Source organism: Rhinolophus hipposideros (assembly GCF_964194185.1).
Source record: "Rhinolophus hipposideros genome assembly, chromosome: 22".
In the NCBI taxonomy this organism is placed as follows: domain Eukaryota; kingdom Metazoa; phylum Chordata; class Mammalia; order Chiroptera; family Rhinolophidae; genus Rhinolophus; species Rhinolophus hipposideros.
In genome coordinates this window covers 25,394,650-25,420,057 of record NC_138068.1, presented here as the reverse complement: position 1 = coordinate 25,420,057, position 25,408 = coordinate 25,394,650, and the positions used below count along the sequence as shown (strand labels likewise).

General features: G+C 44.1%; 1 protein-coding gene across 1 annotated transcript in view; it reads right to left on the bottom strand.

Moving 5' to 3' along the window:
• Positions 1–5,437: 5,437 nt before the first annotated feature.
• The window catches only part of ATRN (attractin), a 143,445-nt gene continuing 123,474 nt past the window's right edge, over positions 5,438–25,408 (bottom strand). The window contains exons 26-29 of the mRNA XM_081034073.1: positions 21,234–21,312; positions 17,099–17,206; positions 12,706–12,820; positions 5,438–9,861 (exon numbers count right to left, since the gene is read on the bottom strand). Of these exons, the coding sequence (XP_080890199.1) occupies positions 9,737–9,861; positions 12,706–12,820; positions 17,099–17,206; positions 21,234–21,312 (427 nt within the window). The 3' untranslated portion in view covers positions 5,438–9,736. The remainder of the gene's footprint in view (positions 9,862–12,705; positions 12,821–17,098; positions 17,207–21,233; positions 21,313–25,408) is intronic.

The following is a 25,408-nucleotide window of genomic DNA, read 5'->3' as shown; positions in this document are numbered from 1 at the left end:
CGACGTGCGACCTGCTGTCCGCTTTGCTGTCAACCGACCGACTCTCCTCCACTCTCCACTCTCCTCGGCTTCCCTCCGTAGCCACGGCAGTTATATCAGTGGCCAATGGCTCAGCGGTTGCAGCTGACGGCCAACCAGCCACAGCTGACGGCCATCTACTACCCGAGCCAGCACCTCTCCACATGAGGCCGAGAGCCTGGAAACTGCTCTCTGGGGCTCTGTCTCCGCAATGGGGAAGTGAAAGCACCACCTTGCCCTGCTCACCATGGTGGCATGGTGGGCCAAACACAGAATTAAATATCTGTTAAGTAATTTGCCTTATGTGAGTGTGTGTTAAACTCTTGTTACTCCATTTTTTTACTCAGATAACTAGAGTAAAATATAGGCATATACCTTTCAAAAGATAAGGAAGATAAAAGTGAGCAGAACCTAGTAGAAAATGGCACAGCTGTTCCATGGCAACTAGCTGTCTTCCTTCAGTATTTCTCTCCGAGCGGGCAAACTCAGGGGTTTAACCAAATGGGACCTATTTAACATCGGACAATGTGCAACAGGAAAGAGGCTACCTTATTGGGTGCAGGGGAAAAATGGGTCTCCGTTGCCTGGCTCTCTGTTTTTCCCCAGAGTGAACATTTCATGTGGGAGGCCTCAGGCCACACAGGGCATGGACCCAGCCAGCTCTGCAGAGAGAAGCCAAGTAGAGGGAGCCCTGCAGAGGCCACCGTCTTGCCACTCCTGGGCCAGTCGACTTTCTGAGGGTTTTGTTGCTGTAGTGGGCTGAATGGTGGGCCCAAAGATATGTCCACATCATAAGCTGTGGAACCGGTGAATGTTACCTTGTATGTAGGCAAAGGAGTGAATATTAATTACCCTACATGGCAAAATACGGGGGAGGGGGCAAAAAATGTCTACAAGTGGACACTTTGGTCAACGTTGCTCAAGCAGTAGTTCGCCGTAATCAGAAGAGTCTGGACGCTGATGGTAACCACTTTGAGCACCTCTTGTAATTGCAGACGTTAAACGTGACTTGTATTCATCTTTTATTGATATATATTGAGTATTACAATTTTAATAGTTCTTTCCTTTTTAAAAATATGTATACATTTTTTTGGCACCCTCTGTGTGTGACTAAGTTACGGATCTTGAGAAGAGGCACTTGTTCTGGGTTATCCCAGTGCGACTGCAGTCACCTGCTTCCTGGTATAGGAGAGGCAGAGGGAGGTTTGATCCGGGGAGAGATGCGTGTGGTATGACGCAGCCACAATCCAAGGAATGCCGGCAGCCACCAAAAGCTAGAAGAGGTTGAACGGATTCTCCCCCAGAACCTCTGGAGGCAGTGCCGTCCTGCAACACCCTGATTCTGGACTTCTGGCCTCGGGAACTGTGAGAATAGGTTTCTGTTCTTTAAAGCCACTGAGGTTGGGTAATTTGTTACAGCAGCCCCAGGAAACTAATGGAGTTTTGTCTAAGGTTGTCAGAGTTTGGTTTCTGTCACTTCCACCTAAAAATGTCCTGGTTCGTACAGTGTTAAGTCTGGCCCAACACCTGAAGGCTGAGCCCAGCCGTGGCCCCCACGACCAGGAAGGGGTGCTGCCTTGTTTGTCCACATCTGAGTGTCGGCCTCCATGTCCTGCCAGGTGGCCTGCTTGCTGTCCCTCTCTCACGTGCACTGTGGGACACTGTGGTCCTGGCCCTGGCCTCCTGCCTGAGACTGGATCTCTGTTAGCTGTTGTCAACATCGAGCTTCAAGCTGGCAGGTGGCTGGGGGTGGGCGTTGAGGCAGAAAGGCAGGTGTTGGAAGCGTCTGTGGATTTATGGGTGGAAACTTCACGGCTCATGAATGCCCACTCTGGCTTGAAGCCTGGCTTGAAGCCTGCTGTCTAGGGAACAAGATTTATGTGGAAATGGCTCACTGCCCACCATCTCCCCCCCCCCACTTCCCAATTGAGGTAGGCGAGGCCAAACTCACTGAATTGGCTCATTTTTACAGGAAATGTGGACATTGGTGGTGAAATTTCCAGGGAAGCAGGAGGACAGGGGCTATGTAGGGCTTCGGGAGACATCCCCCAGCTGGACAACAACTTGCTAGTGAGTCCAGCAAGCGTATGAAAAGAGGCAGAGACACGGCCCCGCCTCGCTAGGCTGCAGGACTAGGAAGGCCTGGGTTGAAGGATGTATCAGGAAGCTGCCCTTCCAGGGACACGTCACCCCACACACAAAGGAGCCTCCAGTCCAAGGCGAGAGATACAGAGAGGGAAATTAAGATGAGTACACACGCGGGAGAACAAAATAAACAAGCTTACAAACAGCCCTCAAGGGGCTGGGACTGGGCAAATAAGGAGGAAAGTTCTACAGGCATGTGAATGGGCCTGGTCGCACATTTCATACAATCAACGGGATCGTCTGGTCTGGTTCCTTGAGTTGGAGACACAGGATGGAAGAGAATTCTTGCCAGGCATGTTATACAGCTAGTAACACAGGGCTGCAGGGTGTGCCTGTTCAGATGTAACACACACAGGTGTACGAGGCTGGGGACTCAGTTATCAGGAATGACACTGACGTTGGTGACAGAATTTTCCAAAATGATGACCAATTCTTGGTAAAGTTATCAAGAAAGCAAAATTCAGTCTTCCCTTGATTTACACAATAGTTGCATTTTTGGAAAACTATATATTAAAGCAGCTCTCAAATACTGTGTTTATAATAAGGTTGGGTTTTACACTAAAATAATTGGGAACAGATTTTCTCAGCAACAGAAATATCCAGTAAGATGACTGAAAATCGAGTGGGATATGGGTCAATTCATTGTTGGGTGGGATGACCACCTTCAGGCCCAGCCACTAAAACACAGCACCTCCTCCCTCCTTCAATGCAATAATCAAAATCGCCTCCACCTATTTCCAAAGTGTCCCCTGGGCGGCAGTCCAGTGCCAGTTGGGAACTAGTGCCCTCCAGGATCTGCCGCCCCAGATCCTACCCCTGCTGTAGCCCTCTTTGCTTTTGCCCACCAGGCATGCTGCCACCTCTGGGCCACTACACTAGCTCCCTAGGTCTCTGCTCAGCTGTCACTGTATCAGAATGGCTCTCCCCAGCTCCACTATGTAAAGTAGCAGTCCCCCTAGCACTTTGTACCCCCAACCCTATTTTTACCTTTCTTCATAGAACGTATCACCTGATATTGTACTCAATTATCTCTCTCCCCCACTGCATTGTGAACTCCATGAGGACATTTTTGTGTTTTGTTCACTGTGAAATCCCTGATCCCCACACAATGCCTGGCTAGGCAGGACACCCTCAAGACCTGTCTGTACAGGAAGGATGAGCATGGCAGGCACACAGCAACCTGGCCTATAGCGGTTTTGAAATCCTGCTGGGTTGGGGGAAGTTCCCAACTAGGCCCAAATCTGCTCTCTGGACCATATCTGAGGTTGCATTGGGCTGTGCCCTCAGACACAGTTTTCTGCCTGTGGGTGGTTCTAAGCTTCCTCAATAGTCACAGGGTTGGTTGGTTCTTCTCATTTTTGAAGGTCAGGCTAATGGTTTATTTGGCAATATAATTTTCTCAAAAACCTACGCTTTTTCTTTCTTTTATTTTCCAGGCAGGTCCAGGGTCCGTGACAACATTCCTGGTTTTTTCCTGGACACAGTTCTCAAGCTGGCTTTATTTCTTTGCTGCCTTATCCCCATGCCTCTCCTTCAAGATGATGGCCTTGAAGTTATGAGGCTCCAGAGGGAAGATCACGCCCTCCATCTGATTCTCACCATAAAGCAGTCACTCAGTATCGCTGGGTCTTGTTGTACACAGGCGCCTGTCCTGGAGACTAGAAGCAAGATGAGTTGTCTTTTCCAACATCGCGAGAAGCCAGACATCAGGATTCTCTGCCCCTTTCCCTTCTGCTTAGAAACTGGCTGATTCTTTCTGGAACTCACCTCTTTCTTGTGATGCCTTGCCAAAAGCAGCCAGTAACAATCCATGCGTCACATTCTGGGTTTTTCCAACTTTTTCCCCTTGAGCTAAAAACACAGTAGACACGTCATTTGCTTTCTATCAAACACAACAGCCTTACTAGATGTTCTGCCACTGCCTGACGGGTCCCCAGCTGTTCTGCCTGCTCCATCTGTCTGCCTGCCACCTGGCCACTGAATAAGCCCATGCCACATTTCAGGTTTTGGTTATAGTTGCCTTCCACTTCGAGGTACTGATTTGTATAGTAGTGAGAGTAAGAAAAGCTACCTGTTGTAACAAAGCCCCACATCTCAGTGCATCAGTCCAGTTTGCTTTTCAGTGATGTGAAGACCAGCACACAGCTCTTGCTGACGCGGTGGCCTGCCTCTAAGTGGTGACTCAGGGACCCACGCTCCCTCCAATATCTTCAATACCTGACCTCAGGGAGTCCCTCCCACCTGTGAGCCTGTTATGTGCCAAGTTTGGAACTTGTGTACATCACTTCTTCCAACATTTCTTTGCCCACAGCTCCGTTTATGATGCCAGTCTAACTGCAGAGGGGCTGGGAGAGGCTGTTGGTTGACCTGGGGGTCCAAAGGCAAAGTGTGACAGGTTTGGTGAATACACAGCAGTCTCTGCCCCGGCACTACTGAAACACAGGTTTTTCTGTGGTCGGGAACACTTGGACGGTCTCACAGCGCTCCCCAAAAGTTTCAAGGTCCTCCCCAACCTGGCAGTAGCTACTACTCCGGGGCCCAGGGCCACTCTGGTGGGCTGGCCTCCTTCAGGCTGCGCTCCAGCCCCTTGGGCCTGGCCTACCCTCCTTTCCTTGTACTTCCTCCAGTGTTCTCAACTCCCATGATGCCTACCTCGTCTTTCTGGGCATTTTGCACTCCACACCAGGGCGAAATATACTACTGATTGGACCTGATTCTGAGGGCAGGAGCTGCACAAAGTGGGGTTAGGCCTCCAGAAGGCCAGCAGGAAAGACTGTAAATGGACATACAACTTCACTCACAAGAGCAAGGACAACACTGGGGCCTCGCAGGACGAAACCTCTCAACATAGCTGAGATTTAGCAGTTTGGAAAACCTAGAGACACATTCAGGGGCCCATGAGGAGATGAGATGCTGAAAGACCAAGGGCAGCAGACAAGGTGTGGCACTGCCACGGACTGCACTGTGCCCAGCCCTCCCCCCGCCAGGCAGAGCTGCTCTGCACACGTCGCCTGCTCCAGCACTGTCTTTTCCAGGGCACACAGGTATAGGAGGATGTCAGGAAGTCCTCTCACAAGCTGTGTGGGGACCCCCGTGTCTGAGTGCCCACCCTGCTGGTTTTACACCTTCACCTTCATGACTGCCAAGTGCTGCTTCTGCGGCAGTCTGAAATCTGGGAACCATTTCAAACATTTCCCGCCCCCCCTTAAGGTTCTAATGACCAAATTGTAAAAATAAGTAAACAAAACAAAATTAAAATTAAACATTCAAAAACCACATTTTTACCAGACCTACTTTTATTTCAGAAGGAAGTTTGTGGTATAGTATTTACTTTTGTTTATATACAAGTTCTTCACATTTGTGTTTAAAATGCACAGACCTCCCTTAATTCTCTTGTTCCTGCTTAAATTAGCTGTTATTTTACAATACAAAAAATACCAAAAAATTGCAGTCCTAAATGTATGTATAACACCCACAATCCCCAGCAATGAAATAGTTTACAATACTTACTCCGTATTTACATGAGTGCAATAGATGCTAAATTATACATATTAACAAACTAAGCTTGAATCCAAACAAATAAACAAAAAACCGCAAATAACTATAGAACAAAACATTTCCAGAGCCAGAATTAGTTCAACGAAACAGGCTTCACTAGTTTTTAGTGTGTTTTGTGCACAAATTCAGTTACTGAAAGTCGATTCCATTATTGCCTTTAAAAGAGAAGGCGCCAGCTTTCCTCTCCACTCCAAATCACTTCCCTGCAGGCCAGAGTGTTTATTAGTTTGAACAACTCAGGGGAAATGTCTCTTGGCGGGCCTGGCTATCTACAAACCATCAGGTGATTTTTATGGTTTGAGTGGAGTTTGGTAAATTGGGTAAACACTTTTCAGACTGAGAGCAGGTGCAGGACCCGAGGACAGACTCTCTGCCTTCGTGGGTTTGTCCTCAGGATGGCCACGTCTCACAGAAACCAGCACAATCTCCTGGGAGGATGGGTTTGGGAGTTAGATTCTGTTGTAATTCTGCAGAGCTGTTTTCATCTTGGTCACTGCCCTAGTGTTAGTTTGGGTTGTTAATAAGTGCTTATTGAGTACAGCATGAATGGATGAATGAATGACACTGAAGGACCAAAGGAGTTCACAACAAGGAAGTGACTCACTCCCACCCCCTCCCCAGATACATTCCATTAAGATGATCAAGTAAGACTTGCACCAAAAGGTAAAAAGTCTTTTTCTCTTAGTGCTGTGGTCTTTTCATTTGCCCCAGATCTCTGGGTGCATCTCTAATCTTGCACCTCAGGCCTCATCCAGATATTCCCATGTTTTCCTCTTGCTGCCACTCTTCTGTCCAGGGCTGCTTTCCCTCCATGTTAGTTAGCTCAGGGGAGTATGAGTTGTCTTCTCTCCACACGTCCTCCCACTTTTTGGTGGTGATCCAAAAAGACTTCTCCCCGCTGTGTAGTAAGGGGGCAGGAGATGGAGAGGAGGCCAGGCTGTGTGTGGTTCTCCATGGGGAAACAGGAGCTATTTATCAACAAACTAGCCACCCCACTCCTACCCCCCGTTTCCAATATGCCCAACTATGGTCTTGGGACATGATCATTAAAAATTTAGACAAAATCACAACAAAACACAGCCTGGAAAATCCTTTTTGGAAAATCTGCTTTCTACAGGTATAGTCTTTGAATTCAAAGACTACGAGAAACACTTCTCAGGACCAGGTTGGTCGTTCCTGGCCACCCACAGCACCAAGAGGCTGACACATTCACGACGCACTTGCAGAGCCAACAGCAAGAGAGAGATTCCTGCCGTCTTCGAGTCTCCTGACATACTGGTTTAAATGGATTCACCTCCAAATTCTCATATGTGTACTGACAGACGATTTGGGTTTTAAGTTAGCCAATTGGTACCAGATGCATTTGAACACATTGGCACGATGGGGACGCCCTTCTTGGCTTTGTTATCAACGTATCAGGGCCTAACAAGAGGACTTCTCTGAACTTGAATATTCAGTATATGGCACAAAAACATATTAGGGGTAACTCAGACACTGCTACATTTAATAAAAATACATTTAGATATTTTTATGTACACTCTGAATGTCTGAACATTCTGGACACTACTGTATAGTTATGTACAAGTGCAATATCAATGTTTCAGGACTACTTTAATTTACATACAGGCTCCCGTGACATGCAGACATTTCTCTGAAGTTCCTCTTGGTAACTGGCTCTAAGCTGAGTGCCTCTTTCTCCTGCCACTCTCTTCCTCTGGCCTGAGCCAGCTGGAGGAAGCTATTTGCTATTGGCTGAAAGGGAGAAGCAGATGGATTCAGCTGTTTCTCCACTGTTGGAGCAGAATTAAACTTCACTTGCTTCCTCCTTCCTCTTTAAAAATAAACAATATCTAAATTTTAGGGGGAAAAAAATAACCAGGTGGCTATGGGACACGGTGCATGTTATTTCAAGGCATGGGACTACCGTGGGGGAAGAGCCTTCCTTGGCCAAGGAAACACGGTTCTTTGATCAAAGAAGGATATCCCTTGTGGGAGGGCCTTCGCCAGCGGCCTCCCTCTTTGCCAAGAGGCCTCACGGGAATTAGAGTTGAAAGGCCAGTCCATGGCAAGCTCTCTGTGGGTGCTACGATCTGGAGTAGGAATGTGGGAGCTCGTAGAGGTCTTTTTTAGAACTGTCTGCTCTTTAACAGTGATGTGAAAACACAGCTTTTTGAGAGTGAGTCTCAAAGTGGAGGTGTTTTGTGCACCAGACTGTTTTCAACTTCCTTGAAAACATCCTTCCAGGCAATTCTTCATGGGAGTGGGCTTGGTGTTGGGGAAGAGATAAGACTCCCTCTCTAGACACTGAATTTAAAAGTAAAAGGCTGCAGTTTTTGCTCTTGTGAGAATTTCTCTGAATTCACAAAGTGCAGACACAAAGCATTGTTGTCTAGAGGTCCATCCTGATAGGGTAATGCCATAGAACCCCAGGTTTTGAAGCAGAAGTGAGGTCTTGGGAAGCTGTTGCACAATGCCTGAATACAGAGCACCACAGATGGGACAACACGATGCCCAGGCAGTGCCCCACCCTGCTTAAACTTGGTCACTTTCCATGTGGCATAGTTTTCCTCCTTGTCCATTTTCTCCATGTGCTTTTCGTCTTTATAGTGTTCGCTGCCCTCCCACAGCCTCCACCTGGGTCTGGGGAGGAGGACAGAAGTGCTCAGCCCCTCCCGGAGAAGGAGGGCCAACAGCTCCAGGGCCTTCTCCAGGCTTTGGGCAGGTTCTGCTGACAGAGGAGGCTGTCCCTCTCCTGATGTGCGATTCCACATGCAGCCTGAGGATGAGCCACAGCTCAGAGCAGGAACAAAAACTTGCTCTTTGATCCAGGGGTCCCAAGTGCTGTCATGCTCTTTTCTGCTCAAGGGAGACACATCATGTGAGCGTGTCCCTTCCTCTGTGGTGCCCTGGCAGGAGGAGGCCAGAAGGGCTGAAGCAAACACCGACCTAGAGTGAGGTGGGGGCAGGGGCAGGGAGGCACCTGAGACCATGCCCATTCAGTGTCCTTTCTGACAACAATACAAACAGGAGCTTTTACATTAGGTCACTTCTGCTTTCCTCTCAGTCCTTGCTGCTGGGTTAAAGGTTGCTTGGGGTTAGAATTCTTTCCTGGCTGCAAATTACATTTTAGAAAAGAAGCAGATTGCCAATGGTAGATATTTAAATTTTATAAGAATGTAGGAATGCCATTATGTAAAAACTGAGGCTTACTAACTTTCCAATTGCTAGATCTATTTAAAGTCTAGGCACTTAGTGTGTGTGTACATGTGTGTGTGTATGTGTGTGTGAGAGAGAGAATGAGAGAGAGGAATTTCAAATGGATTAAGACTAAATTAATCAAGTTGTTATAAAAAACTACCCATTACACCAGTTTACATTTTAATTAACACTGTTGACCTTGACATTTAAAATAGCCCCTTTCTATCATAGTTTGATGTGATTCAAAAGAGATGGACCATTATTAGTTCTCAACTAGAAAAAAGCTACTCCCCGGAAGAGAGGTATCTGCCTAAACCGTGCAAGAATAAATAGCACATCTTTAAAAAAAGATAGCAGGCTTCAGATGAAAACAAGTTAATTCATCTGACTAATTTTTAAAAGACCATGTTCCAGAACGACTGATGACGAATGTCTACTTGTAAACACTACATCTTTGTGTTTTTTTGCACAGTTGAGACAGTCCCAAGACCAGTTTCCCACAAGTGACCTGAGTGTCATTCCTAGCTCTCTCACTGGCTCCACACCGGCCTCCTCCAGCAACAACTGGATTACTCCTGTACCTGTAGTTAAATCAATTATTTCCTATGCAAAAGTAAAAGGTTAGATGCTGGAGCACAGATGGGAGAAACCGTCAAAGAAAGCTCGTGAACATGCAGATGAGTCAGATGTTTCCAGTCGGAGGGTTTCCAGTCTTCCGTCCTGCTCTGCTCAGCACCGCGCTCCCTGCCTGCTCCCTCCCTGCAGACAGCTGTCACACCACACCTCCCTTGCTCACAGGACAGTCCTGGCTCCAGCATCAAATGCAGGTCCCAGGCTGTGCAGGGGGCTGCTGCTTCCGGTTCCTTACCGCTCCGGACTTCTCTTTGTACACTATTGGCATCTGCTGAGAAATGTCCACCAGGGCGCTGGCTACTGCGAGACCTTGGGAGAACCCACAGAGGGAAGACACTGTTAAGGAGCAGCTTGCTTTTGTTTTTAAAAATCATTTAAAAAATATGTTTACATTCCCACGGTGCAAGACATAAAGCAATGAAGCATATAAGGAAAAGGCTTACTTCTTTACTTCTACTCTGTTCCTCCTTTCACCTTTCCCCTCTCCATCCGAAAAGCTGCTTCATTAGTTTACATGTATTCTTACAGGGTTTAGCTACACAAATACTAATACTGTATTCTCTGCCACACCCCCCCTCCCCGCCCCTGCTCCCTCCTCCCCCACCATTTACACAAAAGGTATAGCTTGCTTTTCAGAAGATAAACCAAGCAAAGCGCTCTGCCTGGTGGTAGGAGCATTTAAATATGCTTCCAGACATAGTCTAAGCACTATATTTCTCCTCCCTGCCTCCAAAAGCGTGCCAAGAAAAGGCAGCACTCTTTACAATGAACTTCTGATTCATTCCACATGGCCCACTCAGCACTAGTGATTTTTATATCTATACCTTGATACAGGTTAGTACCGCCTCTGGGGCCAGACTTTGGAATAAGCAAGGTTCTTTAACCTCCCTGTGCCTCAATTTCCTCATTTGTAAAATGGGGGCTAATAACAGCACAGGGCTTGTGTGAGGAGTCACTGAGTGAATCGAAGTAAAGTCCTGGAATGCTGCTTGGCTCATCTGCCCCCACTCCCCACCTTTGCTTTAGGAACTGGTGGTTCCATTCGCCTTTTTGTGCTGGTAATGGAATAACTTGAAGTTTACTAGGGAAGGCGCAGTTTTGGGGCAGCTGGATTCCTAAGGCATAGGACAAGACCAGGCCAGGCTCAGAGTCCTGCTGAGACCCTCAGGAACTATGTTAGCTGAGCTTGTCACTCCACCTCTCTGAGCCCATAAAACGGGGGGATGGAAGGGGGTAGCTTTTAAGTGCTAGGTTTAGGGACCAACATTTAGTGGGGAATCCACACCAGTGACAATTGTTATACCAAATGCAGTCGGGTGCTCTGGGAGTCCAGACAAGGACACCATCTGAAATGGGGGGTAGAAAAGGTGTGGCAAGGATGGTCCCACTGTTGGGGTGGGTCTCAACCAGCGAGCACACCTTCATCAGGGCACATACAGCAACAGTTGGGGCAGGACAGGCCATGGTGTTGCAAACCTGTCATCTCCCGACCCCAGCCAGCACTTTGACCTCAGAGGCACCGGACAACATTTGCTGAGCTGCTGGGCAGGAGAAGAAGACACTGCTTTACAGTCTTCAGGGCAATGGGTCATCCTGCCCTCAACACGGGCAAGGACAAGTGAGGGGCTTAACTCACAGGAATCCCTAGGTGAGGGCAAATCAAGCTGTTCCCCTATGAAGTTGAATCAATAAATCTTGGCCTGGCCATGCCTAACAGCCTCCCCTTGTGAGGACACCACAGACACAGAGCATCTGAAAGCCGAGCTTGAGGCTCTTCTAGGTGTTAGGGCTGCACTCAGGGTGCTGTGGAATTCTGGGCGAGGATTCTGGTCATACTTTCCTCAGAGACACAATGTTTTCTTGGGCTAATGCAACCCTGACCCCCAGAAATCATCTCAACTAGAAGATGTCTACAATGTTCATTGTCTGATGTATCCCTCCAAAGTACCACAAGATTAAGCAAGATACTTATTCCATCTTTCCTTTATGATCAGCAAGATGGTGTTTATCTAAATTATGATTTGAGGGGGTGGATGGATGGCTCAGTTGGTTAGAGCGTGAGCTCTGAACAACAGAGTTGCCGGTTCGATTCCCACATGGGCCAGTGGGCTGCGCCCTCCACAACTAGACTGAAGACAATGAGCTGCCACTGAGCTTCCAGAGGGGCGGCCAGATGGCTCAGCTTGTTAGAGCACAAGCTCTCAACAACAGGGTTGCCGGATCAATTCCTGCTTGGGATGGTGGGCTGTGCCCCCTGCAACTAAGATTGAAAACGGCAACTAGACTTGGAGCTGAGTTGGGCCCTCCACAACTAGAATGAAAGACAATGACTTGGAGCTGATGGGCCCTGGAGAAGCACACTGTTCCCCAAAATTCCCCAATAAAAATAAATAAATAAATAAATAATGATTTGAGTATTCGATGAAACAGTATAAAAAACATTGGTAAAACATCATGTAAGCTATACAAATGTTTATGAAAGTTATATGAAAAAAGGAGAAGAAAAATGAGAGTGAGTGATACAAACACTTCAACTAAATTGCCAACAAGGGCTAGAAAAGAAACAGAATAGTGAAAATTGGAGGGTGTTAGATGTAGAACTGTGAGTAAATTTTCAAAAACTTCCTTTAAGTTGCTATAATTGCTGTTTGTGCCTTACATTTAAAATAGAGTGAAAAAGCCAACGAAATGCAGTAGTGCTAGAAATACCAATTTCAGAATCACCCACTCTGTGTTGGAAGCCATGAGAGTAGGTAAGATGACTGAGAACGGATGTATGGAGTGAAGAGGGAGAAAAATCTACATTTAGCGGCAGAGCAAGGAAAGAGAAACAGGAAAGCAGCAGCGAGCCAGAGGGGCCTGGAAACACTGGTGGCAAAAGAAGGTGTGGTCGGAAGCATCAATAGCTCTGGGAGACTGAGGAAGCTGGCACAGGGAGGGGAGCTCTGGGCTTTCCCCTGGGAAGGAACGGTGACCTCAGGAAGGACAAGTTAGGGCATACCAGTGACAATGAGGTTACCTCACCGAATCCTCACAACCACATGAGCAGGCCCTACACAGTTCACCTTTATACCCAAGTTCTCTGTGAAAGGGAAGGATGCTTCACACATCTAAACTGTGAACTGTGTTTGTCACTGGCCCTCATCTACTCACCCGACTGCCCGGGAGGAGGGATTCCACCAAGGCCTCGTGGGAGCCTCACAAACACAGAGAGGACAGCAGCTTTGTTGCCAAAACATGGCTCCAGGGCTATGGGTTTAGGAACAGTCTGTTGGAAGAAAACAAAGAATTAGCTAAAGCTGTGTTTCTCAAGCTTTAATGGTACAGCATTTAGATGTGATTTTTAAAGATGCCCTCTATATTACTTTCTATTGCTGTGTAACAAATTACAAACTTAGATAATTAAGAGAATATCTATTTATTATCTCTGTGTTGGAGGTCAGAAGTCCAGGTGAGCTCTGTAGGGTTCTCTGCCTAGGGATATAGTACTATTCATGTCTTCCATTAGTTCTGGAGAATTCTCAGCTCTTATCTCACAGGGGGGAAGGTCAAGTATCTGCTGGGCTCCGGCGGCTTTGGGGAAGAATCTGCTTCAAAACATATTCAGGTTGTTGGCAGAATCTAGTTCCTTGCGGCTGTAGGCCTGAGCTCCCCATTTCCTTGCTAGCAGTCGGCCAGGGGCCACTTTCTTCACTTAGAGGCCACTTGCTTTCCTCCTTATATGGCTGCTCCAACTTCAAACCAGCGATGTCACGTCAGGTCCTTCTCATGCTTCCTCTTCTGCTACCAGCCAGAGAAAACTCTTCTCATATCTTAAGGTCAAGTACCTTGGGACTTTTATTACATCTACAAAATCCCTTTACAGCAGTGTCTAGAGTCTGACTAACTAAGAGACCGTGAGACAGGAATGTTTAGGATTCTGCCTACCATACTTGCAAATATGTCAGTGATCTCTTCAGTTCGGGTGAAGACAATTATTTCCAGAACCCCTTTGGCTTTGGCACAGTAAAATGACTGGATGGGTGAGATGGCAGAGGTGGGAAAACCAGTTATGAACAATTACAATATCCAGGTGAGCTAGCCGGAAGCCAAGAGATCAAGGTAGTAGGTAATAGGGGTGGAGGTGTGCACACTGGCCAGGAGTGTTTTTGAAGATAAAGTCAAACAAGATTTGCTGACTCACTGGTTGTCCAATGAGAAAGAGAGCAAGGACGAGTCAAGGATGATTCCACGATTTTGGCCTGAGCAACCAGGATGATGGAGGTGATATGTACCGAGTTCGGAAAGACATGCCCGAGGAGCAGGTGTGGGGAACAATATGTAGTGCTCAGTTTGGGACAAACTTGAGATGCCTGTTAAGACAGCCAAGCAGGGACAATGAGTCAACAATCTGATGTGCATTGGTGGCTCACGGGAGAGATGTGAGTGGAGAGCTCCTGGTGTGTAAATCCATGATATGTAAGATCATTGCTTTGGTCTCAGTATTTGTGTGCTCCCCAAATTCATATGCTAAATCATAATGCCCAATGTGACGGTATTTGGAGATGGGGTCTTTGGGAGATGATTAGGTCAGGAGGGCAAAGCTCTCATGAATGGGATTGGTGCCCTTAGGAAAGAGACCCCTGAGAGCTCCCTCACCCTTTTCACCCATCATGTAAGGGTTATAAAAAGAAGGCACCATCTATGAACCTGAAAGTGGGCTCTCACAAGACACTGAATCTTCCAGTACCTTGACTTGAACTTCCCAGCCTCCAGAACTATTAGAAATAAATTTCTGTTGTTTATAAGCCACTCCATCTCCAGTATTTTGTTATAGTAGCCCAAACAGACTAAGACGATCACTAAAGGAGTAGGTTTAAAAGATGTGAGAAGAGGCCCAAAGACTGAGCCCAATGTACACCATTGTTAGAAGATATTCGGGAGATGAAGAGGGTGAACAAAGAACACTAAACAGGAACAGCCAGAAGGTGAGTGCGTAGTGTCCTAAAAGGAAAATCAAGAAAGTGTTCTCAGGAGTAACCAACTGTGTTACATGCTGGTGACATAGGCATATGATTTTGTTCATTAGTTTAAGTTTGTCCATTCTTTTTAATCTAACAAATTATGATTACTATTTTATCAGGACAATGTTTGCTTAGATTTGTACATGTTTGCCCTTTTTACCATGTTTCCCCCAAAATAAGACTGGGTCTTATATTAATTTTTACTCCAAAAGATGCATTAGGGTTTATGTTCAGGGATGTCATCCTGAAAAATCATGCTAGGGTTATTTTCCGGTTAGGTCTTATTTCCGGGGAAACACGGTATCTACTCACTATTCCTTCTTATTCCATCCACCTGGGGTAACTTCCTCCTTTCTAGCACATCCTTTAGACATTTCTTTTATACAGGTCTGTGGGTGGCAAACTGTCAGCTTTTCTTCTAATCAGAAGATATCATTACTTTATTCTTGTTCTTGGAACATGGTAACTGGGCACACTATTCTAGGTTGGCAGTTCTTTTTCAGTATTTTGAAGACATTCTTCCATTCTCTTCTGGCTTCTGGTGTTACTAATGAGAAGTCAGCTGTCACTTTGTCATTCCTTTTTAGGTGATCTTTTCTTTATTTCCCATTTATTTTTTAATGTGGTAAAATACATACAACATAGAATATACCATTTTAACTATTTTAGGTGTACAGCTCAGTGGTATTAAGTACATTCACACTGTTGTGCAACCATCACCACCAACCATCTCCAGAATTCTTTTCACCTTGTAAAACTGAAACTCTACCCATTAAATAGCAACTCCTCACTCCCTCTTCCCACCCCAACCCCTGACAACTACCATTCTACTTTTTGTCTCTATGAATTTGACCACTTGAGGTACCTCACATAAGTGAAATCATACAGTATTTGTCTTTTTGTGACTGGCTTATTTCACTTAGCATAATGTCCTCAAGGGTCATCTATGTTGTAGCATGTGTAAGAATTTTGGTTTTTAAGGCTGAATAATATTCCGTGTTATGTATATACCACATTTTGTTTATCCATTCATCCATCAGTGGACAGTTGGGTTATTTCTATCTTTTAGCTACTATGATTAATGCTTCTATAAACATGGATGTGCAAAGATATCTTTAAGACCCTGCTTTCAATTTTTTGGGGGTATATATCCAGAAGTGGAACTGCTGGGTCATATGATAATTCTATTTTTATTTTTTTTGACAAAAAAATACTGTTTTCCACAGTGCCTGTATCACAAGAGTTCCAATTTCTCCATATTGTAGTGAAATTCCCCCCCATCCCCTGGCTGATTTTAAGATATTCTCTTTGTATTTTGAGTTCTTAAGTTTCACTATGGTAAACCCAATTGTACTTTTTTTTCTCTCCTGCCTTCCCTCTGCTTTCTTTCCTTAACCCTGTTTGTGGTATGTTTTGCTTCTAGAATCCGCATATTCATGACTTCAATGAGTTTTGGATAATTCTCAGGTATTATGTCTTTGAATATTACCTCTCTTCCATTCATTTGTTCTGGGACTCTGATAATGTTAGGTCTTCTCATTCCATCCTCCATATCCTTATTATTTGTCATATTTTCCATCTCCTTGTCTCTGTTCTACATTCTATGTAATTTTTTCAGATTCATCTTCTAGTTCAAAAGTGCTCTCCTCACTGGTGTCTGATGTGTTGTCTAACATGTAAACAGTTATTTTTACAATTTCTATTACTATATTTTCCATTTATAACAGTTCCATTTGGAACTGTTTTTCAGATCTGCTTGGCCATTCTTAACTCTCATGGCTTCCTCATTTCATGATGCCATCTTTTATTTCTTTCAACATTTCATACATAATTATAGTCTTTAGATTTCAGTTCTAACATTTGAAATCCTGTCTAAATCCACCACCTGCTGTTTCTGCTCTTATTCATGGAGGAGTGCCCCTCTTGTCCTTGATAACCACTTTAGACCACTCACAATTCTGGTTTGGGTTTATGGTTTGTACTTTTTTTGGAGAGGGGAAAGGAGGGAGTGGTCCCTGAAATTTTACCTACTTCCTTTGAGCTCAGTAATGCTTTAATAAGTATATTTTATTCAGGATATGTGGCTGTTTCCTCAGAGTATCTGAAATATTTCATCATTTTGTCAAAAGAGAAAGTCTTATCACTTTATCACTTTTGGGGGAGGGGTCAGAATATTTATTTTCCGCAGAATTCACAGTAAATTATGATTTTGTCCTTTTAAAAGAATTCCCCAAATACTTACAAAGAACAATGCTTCAATTTAGCTGTTTTCAAGTTTTAGAGTATTATGCCACAGTATACTTAGACAAAAAGAGTGTCAGACAAAACGTTTAGATTTTAAAATCCCCTGAACATGAGACTGCTTAGCAACATGAATCAAAGACTGGAAAATGAAAACAAGAGAATACGCAACAATTTCGGTGTGTTGGCTTATTGTACAAAAGAAAGAGAAGAAAACATAAGAGACAAAAGAATAACGTGCTTCCTCTCTCTGGTTTTCCAGACTTAGAAGCATGAGTTTTGACAAGTTATCATATTCTCACCTTTATACTCCCCCCAATAAGATCAGGAGGCTCTTCATCTGTTTCCAAGGCAACATTTACAGAGGCAAAAGGACGACTGGCCATCTGCTGCATCTCTCGAAGAAGTTGCTGGTGAGTAGTACAGCAAGCATTAATGCAATGAGTACTGAGGGGGTTTTATTAGAGAATACTACATACTAAAAATACATCATCTTCCCTTTTTCAAATAAGTCAAATCCAGAATGATATTTTTGAAACAGCTGGGGAAAGTTGGACATGAACCAGTACTAGATAGCATTAGTATTATCATTATATTGAAAAAAAATCTTCATCTATTAGATACATATACTTTAGTATGGATATAATGCCATGATGCCTGCTTGTTAAATACATAAAAATAAATGATATAGCCCTATCCCCTCATATTTTTTTAAATTTTTATTTATTATTTTTATTATTAGTTTCAGATGTGCCCTCATATTTTTATTACTAGATTAAAGCGAGACTTTCTTTCTTCCTGCTGAAACTTGAACCAAATATTTACACAGCAACAAAAACCTGTCCCTCATCACACAGTAGTTAGGAACAGAAAAAGTTCTTTATTCAGAGGAGTAGTGTAAGCTGAAAACACAAACAAGTGTGAAGTTTTGCAGAGTGAGAGGGACAAACAGGGGCTCTGGATTTAGGGTGACTTGGATGTGAATTCCTGTTCCAATTTATCAGTTGTGACCTTAAAAAAAAGTATTTAAAGTCTGTGGGCACGAGTTCCTTCCTTTGTGAAATGGGGTTTTAATCCCATCGATGTGTCACTTGGATCAGATGATATACTTTAACACAGTACCCAGCAGACGGTGGGTGGCCAATCACATATCATTAAAGATATCAGAGATCTGGGCATGTTACTGAAGCTTTGAGGTTGTGTCAAGGAAGATGACCCCTGGAACTACTGTAGAAGTGAGAATCTTGGGCTGGGTAGATCATGGCTGGTTTCGAAGGACATTTTTATGTTATTTTCTTAAATTACCCTAATAACATTCCTACATCTCATAAAGCTGTTGGTCTCTTTACTCAAAAAATATACGCAGCAACTTACTCTGGGTTGTGTGTGTGCTATTTGTTTTTTTTTGTTTTTTTTTCAATTGGGGAAGGGGAACAGAACTTTATTGGGGAATAGTGTGTATTTCCAGGACTTTTTTTTATTGGGGAAGAGTGGTGTGTTATTCCCAGGACTCATCCACTCCATTCAAGACAAGTTGTTGTCCTTTCAATCTTAGTTGTGGAGGGCACAGCTCAGCTCCAGGTCCAGTTGCTGTTGGTAGCTGCAGGGGGCGCAGCCCATCATCCCATGCAGGAGTCGAACCGACAATCTTGTGGTTGAGGGCACGCGCTCCAACCAACTGAGATATCTGGACACACGGGGGCTCAGTGGCAGCTCATTGACTTCATTCTAGTTGCGGAGGGTGCAGCTTGCTGGCCCATCCGGGAATCGAACCAGCAGCCCTGTTGCCCAGAGCTTGCGCTCTAACCAACTGAGCCACCCGTCCGCCCCTGTGTGTGCTATTCTAAGTGTTGGAGTCACAGGAAGACAGAGTGTCTACCCTCCTCCAGTTCTCATTCTAGTTCCTTTATGAAGAGTGAAGGAGATAATGTGCATAAAAGCATTTAAAACAGCCTGGGATGTAGCAAGGACATTAAGCAGTGCTAACTGCTATTGTTTTTGTTGTTATAAATAACAACAAATCATTTCTTCTACAACTCTGAGAGGAATAAATCATGACTGACAGTTCAGAAATGATGAAATATATTCTGAATGGTCAGGTTCACAGTAACAGAGAAATTTTAAATCACATGGGTAAAAGCTGAGTTTACTGGCTGATGAATTGCATAATAAACAGCTTTTTAAAAACCTCTCTTTTCTACAAGGTGTTCGCCTTTTCCTTATTTTCTTTCATGTATGTTGTAAATATTTTCCAATTGTTTGTCTTGTTATTCATTCATTTATTTTTGATATACTTCAGTATTAATTTTTATGTAGGCAAATCTCTACTATATTTCAGTATCTGAAATAATTTGGTCCCCAATAGTAAGAAAACTTTTTATTTCTCTTTCTCTGAGTTCAGTCAAAAATATCCAGACAAAATTAAGTGACTGTGAAGATTACATGATTATTAGATGACCTGTGAAGATAGAAGTGTCAAGTTTAAAGCCCAGTTCAGCCTCCAGGTGACTGTGTGATGATGGGTAAGTTACTTTGCCTCTCTGAGCCTCAGTTCCTCTATCTGTGAAATAGGGCTGGTGTCAGTAACTATTTCATAGGGTTGTTGTGAGGAATAAATTAGCTAATCTATATAAAACCTCTTAGAACAGTGCCTGGTATTTAGAAATGCTCAAATTTCAGCTCTTATTATGACTAACTTGCCTGGATTTTATTGATACAATCACTAATATTTTTTCATCTAGATATTCTTCAAAGTGTTAAAGATGTATTATTTTTGAGTTTACTAAGAGTTTTATTTTTAAATTAGAAATGAGTGTTGAATTTCAAAATGACTGAATGGTTACTTGGCTGCTACTAAAATTTTAGGTTTTTATTTTTACCTACGGATGTAACATTCTAATAGGTTTTCTGGTATAAAATGATCCTTTTATTACACTGGTAAGTTAGACTGCTGCACACACAGTCATTATACCACTGGTCCTTATTTTTTGGTGCTACTTTCTCAGGTTATGGTTCAAGGTTTCTATGTACAACATGATTTAGGACTCTCTTAACCTTTCCATCTTATTCTTTGCTCTGTAACAGTATATATGTTTTGGAAATAATTCCCATAAACACACATGGAGGAATAGACTATTATTATCTCCATAAACTCATCTCAAATTGAAACTGCCTGGATCTAATGCCGTATGTGGGGAGAGTAATATTTTGACAAGTTTTCAATTCCTTCCCTGGTTACTAGCTTATTGTGACGCCCACTTCTTTCTTACTCCATCTGGATAACTTGTATTTTTTTTTTTCAGAACATTGTATAATTCATTTGGATTTTAAAATGTCTTAGTAACAAGCTGTTAAAAAAATCCTCTGAACACGTTATATACTGAATTTTAAAAATAATAATCAGAATGCAACAATACGTCTATGATAACATCACCTTTACATGGGTCAGAAAAGGCATCATGGCTCCCAGGAGGTCCATATCCTGGAGCCTATCTTAACACCGTTATAGACACTAGTATCCTATGAACAGAGCTGAAGGCCGAGTGTTTCTGAGTTTTAATTTATTTAAAAAAAATTTTATTGGGGAACAGTGTTTCTCCAGGGCCCATCAGCTCCAAATTGTTGTCCTTCAATCTAGTCGTAGAGGGCGCAGCTCACTGGCCCGTGCAGGAATCAAACTGGCAACCAACTGAGCCATCCTGCCCCCCCATTGTGAGTTTTAATTTTAGATATTCCTGTTCTCTTCTAAATCTTGCCTCGAGAGCAATTTTTATATAGAAAAAGCTATTAGTAGATAGACCGAAGGTGCGCATGTAATCTAGATCTTAGTGCATTTCCATTAGCAGTAATGCAATAGACGTGATGACTAAAAGGCAGAGTATTAACAAGTGAAAGTTGCAATAAAGTTCTTATGTTGTAATTTTTAACCAGGTTTATTTGTCAATTGTAAATATTTGTTTGACTTACTAGTTTTGGAATGGAACTCTGGAAATAAATCAATACTGATTAAAAAAATGAAACTCAAGCAAAAATTTAATTAGTGACACCATTATGTTTCTTTGAATAATGAGAAATTTTTGAGATGCTTAAAGGGCTGATTTTACTCTTGTTCTAATGAAAGGCTCTTGTGAAGGCAATGCTCCTGAATCCTCAGATCTCCAGCCTAAGTGAAGGAGCAGGCTTCTGGCAGGAAGGGGAAAATTGGCATTTATAAGTCAGTAATAGAGTTTCCTTTCACAAAGTTAAAACCATGTGGGGCAGAATTAGTTACACTTTATATAGCACCAGTTGAAGTCTACTGACCATCTAGAAAGGGTGGCATTATTCTCACTGTGGATATCTCCATCGGTTATCACTAAATATCACTTGCTTAAGAGAAACATGCAGAAAGGAAAAAGCTCTTACAGAGATTGTTCATTTCTATTCACTGAGGCTTACCTCTCTACGCCTGGAGGCCCAACAACTTTGTTTGATCTTCCAAACCACAGCAGCCACCAGGAGCAAAGAGAGGAAACAACTGTGAGAAAGGAAAAGTACCAAGTTATTATCCCAGCCCCCAGAATCAGCCCCACTGTCATCCACACCTCAGGCGAGGCAGGGAAACATTCCCCCAGATACCACCTCCAAGTTCCTCTTTGATGAGTCATCACAAATAGGAAGCAAAATGTGAGAAGACTTTGATAAGCTGAGCTTCCTGATCCAACGTTTAGACTGTATTTCCCCACAGGTACTCAAGGTACTCAGAGAGAGCTCTGACCTCCCACTGGAACTTTATCAGAATGGCCCATCATGGCTTATCCCAAATAAGAAAAATAATTCTAAGATAATTATGACAAATAACAAGCACACTATTTAATCAAAATTAGCAAACATTCATTGGTAAAGTCTAATAAAATGAGACGTTAGTTATTAAAGTAACAATCGACTTTGTATAAGAGGTAAATGTAGAATAAATTTATGTGTAATTATATATGTTCATGTTGCCACGCAGCAGCCTACCTGTCTGTCCCCTCGTACCTACCCCTAAAGAAAGGAGTCTGTGAGACAGAAGTCTGCTTCATTTTTGTGCTTTTACACCTTATGTCTCCCTGTTTGGTCCCAAAGGATGGCTGGTTAGACAATGAAGGAACAACCTACGCCAGGCACAGTTGTATAGGGGCGATTTGGAGAACTCACAGGGCTGATAGAGGTGGGCACAGACCCCCAACTTCCCCCAGCTAAGGAGAGCCTCTGCCTCTGCAGCTACATTCCTTCCCACATCCTGCTTGGGAAGAGATCCAATGATGTGATAACATCAGTTCTCCACCTATTCATGTGCATAAAGGTTTTGTCCCTTGGGAGGTACATCCATCCTGAGACTGACGGTTCAGGTTGCTTGCAGGCAAGGGTGATGAGTTTGAATCAGTTTCCTACTATAATGAGTGAAATTCACAGCTCTTGAGATTAACAAGCTTTACTTCCTCATTTGTTAATCAATAAAAGCTATGCATCGGCCCGATTTGGGGCTCAGACCTTTGAGGCTGGAGTCCCTTGGCCCAGCTTGCACTGTATTCTTGGCTACTGTATTTCTTAACCCTGCACCGCTCTTCCCGCTTCCCACAGCTCTTGTTGCGCTGGACGCGCGACACATTCAATTATATTTTTATAAAGTAAATACATACTTTTCTTTCTTTGCGTTTTTTTTTTTGTAAAATAGAACTATCAAACTCAAGTCAACAACTTTCTTCTTTTTTTTTTTTTAAAGATTTTATTGGGGAAGGGGAACAGGACTTTATTGGGGAACAGTGTGTACTTCCAGGACTTTTTTCCAAGTCAAGTTGTCCTTTCAGTCTTAGTTGTGGAGGGCGCAGCTCAGCTCCAGGTCTAGTTGCCGGGGGCGCAGCCCACCATCCTGTGCCGGAGTCCAACCAGCAACCTTGTGGTTGAGAGGATGCTCTCCAACTAACTGAGCCATCCGGGAGCTCAGCAGCAGCTCAGCTCAAGGTGCCGTGTTCAATTTTAGTTTCAGGGGGCGGAGGCCATGTTCAATTTTAGTTTCAGGGGGCGGAGGCCATCATCCCTTGCGGGACTCGAGGAATTGAACTGACAACCTTGTGGTTGAGAGCCCACTGGCCCATGTGGGAATCGAACCGGCAGCCTTCGGAGTTAGGAGCTTGGAGCTCTAACCGCCTGAGCCACAGGGCCAGCCCAACAACTTTCTTAAAAGTATTAGGAGAGACTAATTCCCAGTGGCCATGTAACTGCAAGTGATTTCAACTTTCTCTGGTATAAACCAGGCACTGAATGGTTTGAAAAGCTACTATGACAGCAGAGAATAACTGACTTCTGGTAAAAAGGATTAATGAGCCTAACAAAATATGTCTCTTAGATAACTGCTTATTTTAAAACTGGCATTTTCACTTATTAACTTTTAAAAGAGGCTTGCTACAGAGTATTATTCTAGAGTGTTCCACAGACATGAGGCTGTTGGCTCTTGGAGTCAGGAACCCTCTTGCCGAGCTCTGCATTTGCAGGATGGGCGGCTTCCTGAATGTCAGCCTCAGTGCATCCAATGCTGACCCCAAGGCAGGCATCCCTTGCTGGCTGGAGAAAGGCGCTCTCCACTCTAAGATGCTCAGATGACTGAACTTCTCCTCTTTCAGAAACAGAAACCTCAAGGCTCTGACATCCCACCACTTCCCCAACATGTGCAAGAGTGCAGACCCCTCCAGTGGGCACCTGACGAAAGAGAAGGGGCCCCAGGGCCATCACTAAGTAGAAACTCTTCAGTTCCTATCTTGCTGGACCTCTCGGCTGTCCTGACACTGCCAGTCCTTCCTCCTCCCTGAGTCTATTTTCCTTTTTATCAGTACCTTATTGGGCCAGGTCCTGTTCTAGACTCATGGAACACATCGATGAACAAAACAAAAGACCACTGTTCCCATGGAGTTTACATTCCAGCAGGTGGAGACAAACAGTAGACAATACCAAAAAGCAAATTCCGGAGCATGTCAGAAGGTAGTAAATGTCAGAAAGAAAACATGATAAGGGAAAAGAGGTTCAGCGTGCCACAGGTACTCTAAAGCAGGATGGTCACATGGGCCTTCCTTCTTGAGAAGGCGACACGTGAACAAAGACTTGAAGGTGGTACGGGACGTGGCGCTGGGATGTCGACAGAAACACCCCTGAGCACTGGAATTACTTGAGGAACCCCAGGAGGCCAGGCTGGAGTGGAGTGAGGTAGGCCAGAGATGAAGGCAGAGATGGAAGGAGATGGCAAGTCATGGAGGGCCCTATGGGCATAAGGGTGTTGGATTTTACTGAGGGAGGGGAGGAGACCGGATAGGGTTTTGAGCAGAAGCGTCATTTCACTTACGCCGTGGAAACCATTAAGGTTGTCATGGCAGAAAAAGGGAACCCAGTAGTCTAGGTGAGACACTGCAATGGCTCAGACCGGGGTGGTAGGAGCAGGGGTGTGAAAAGCACTCTGGAATCTGGCCATAGATCAAAGGTCGAGTAAACAGGATTTCCTGATGGGATGTAAGTTATGGAAGAAAGAGAAGAATCACGGTTTTTTGACTAAGGGGACTGCCATCAACGTAGATGGGGAAGGCTCTGGGCGAGTAGGTACAAGACAGCAGATTAGAAGTTTAGTTTTGGACACGCTGAGTTCTGAGATATCTACTCGACAGCCACGGGGAGATGTTAGGGGCACATACAAGAGCCTGGAGTCTAGGTACCATGTCTGGGCTGGACACTGCATTTGGGAGTCACCATCACATATACGGTATTTGAAGTAATCAGTCTGGATGAGGTCACCAAGGGACTGAGTACAAACACGTAAGAGTGTCCTAGGGGGCACCGCAATAGTGAGAAACTGGGGAGAACAGGAAGAGGCAGTAAAGGAATCTGAGAAGAAGAGTAACCTCAGTCTTTCTTGGTTTTCATGCATAATCCTGATTTTGTTATTTTTATTCTAATAGAGTAACACAAGGAGGCAGTAAATCCACATGGAAGGACAGGAAGCGAATGAGAACAGCTTCGAAATTGGTCAAGACACTGCTGATGCAGCTGGTATTGGGGCTGGCCTCCCAGGTGAGGAGGCTGGTGTCACTCAGAGGCGTCTCTTGGGACCACCCTCTCAGTAGAGAGCTGTAAAACGGCGAAGCTCAGAGGTCTGTGCCCCTTTACCCCCAGGCCTGGGTGGGGCTTGTCTTCTCTGCAGACCTACTGAAAACAGCAACCCAGTTCCTTCCGCATGTTCCAGCTTTTTTTTTATGGTGGCCATGAAACTTTTTTTTATTTTTATTAAATTTATTGGGGTGACAATTGTTAGTAAATTTACATAGATTTCAGGTGAACAATTCTGTATTACATCATCTATAAACCCCATTGTGTGTTCACCACCCAGAGTCAGTTCTCCTTCCATCACCATATATTTGATCCCCCTTACCTTCATCTCCCACCCCCACCCCCCTTACCCTCTGGTAACCACTAAACTATTGTCTGTGTCTATGAGTTTTTCTTTCTCATTTGTTTGTCTTGTTCTTTTGTTGTTTTTGGTTTATATACCACATGTCAGTGAAATCATTTTGGTTTATATACCACATATCAGTGAAATCATATGGTTCTCT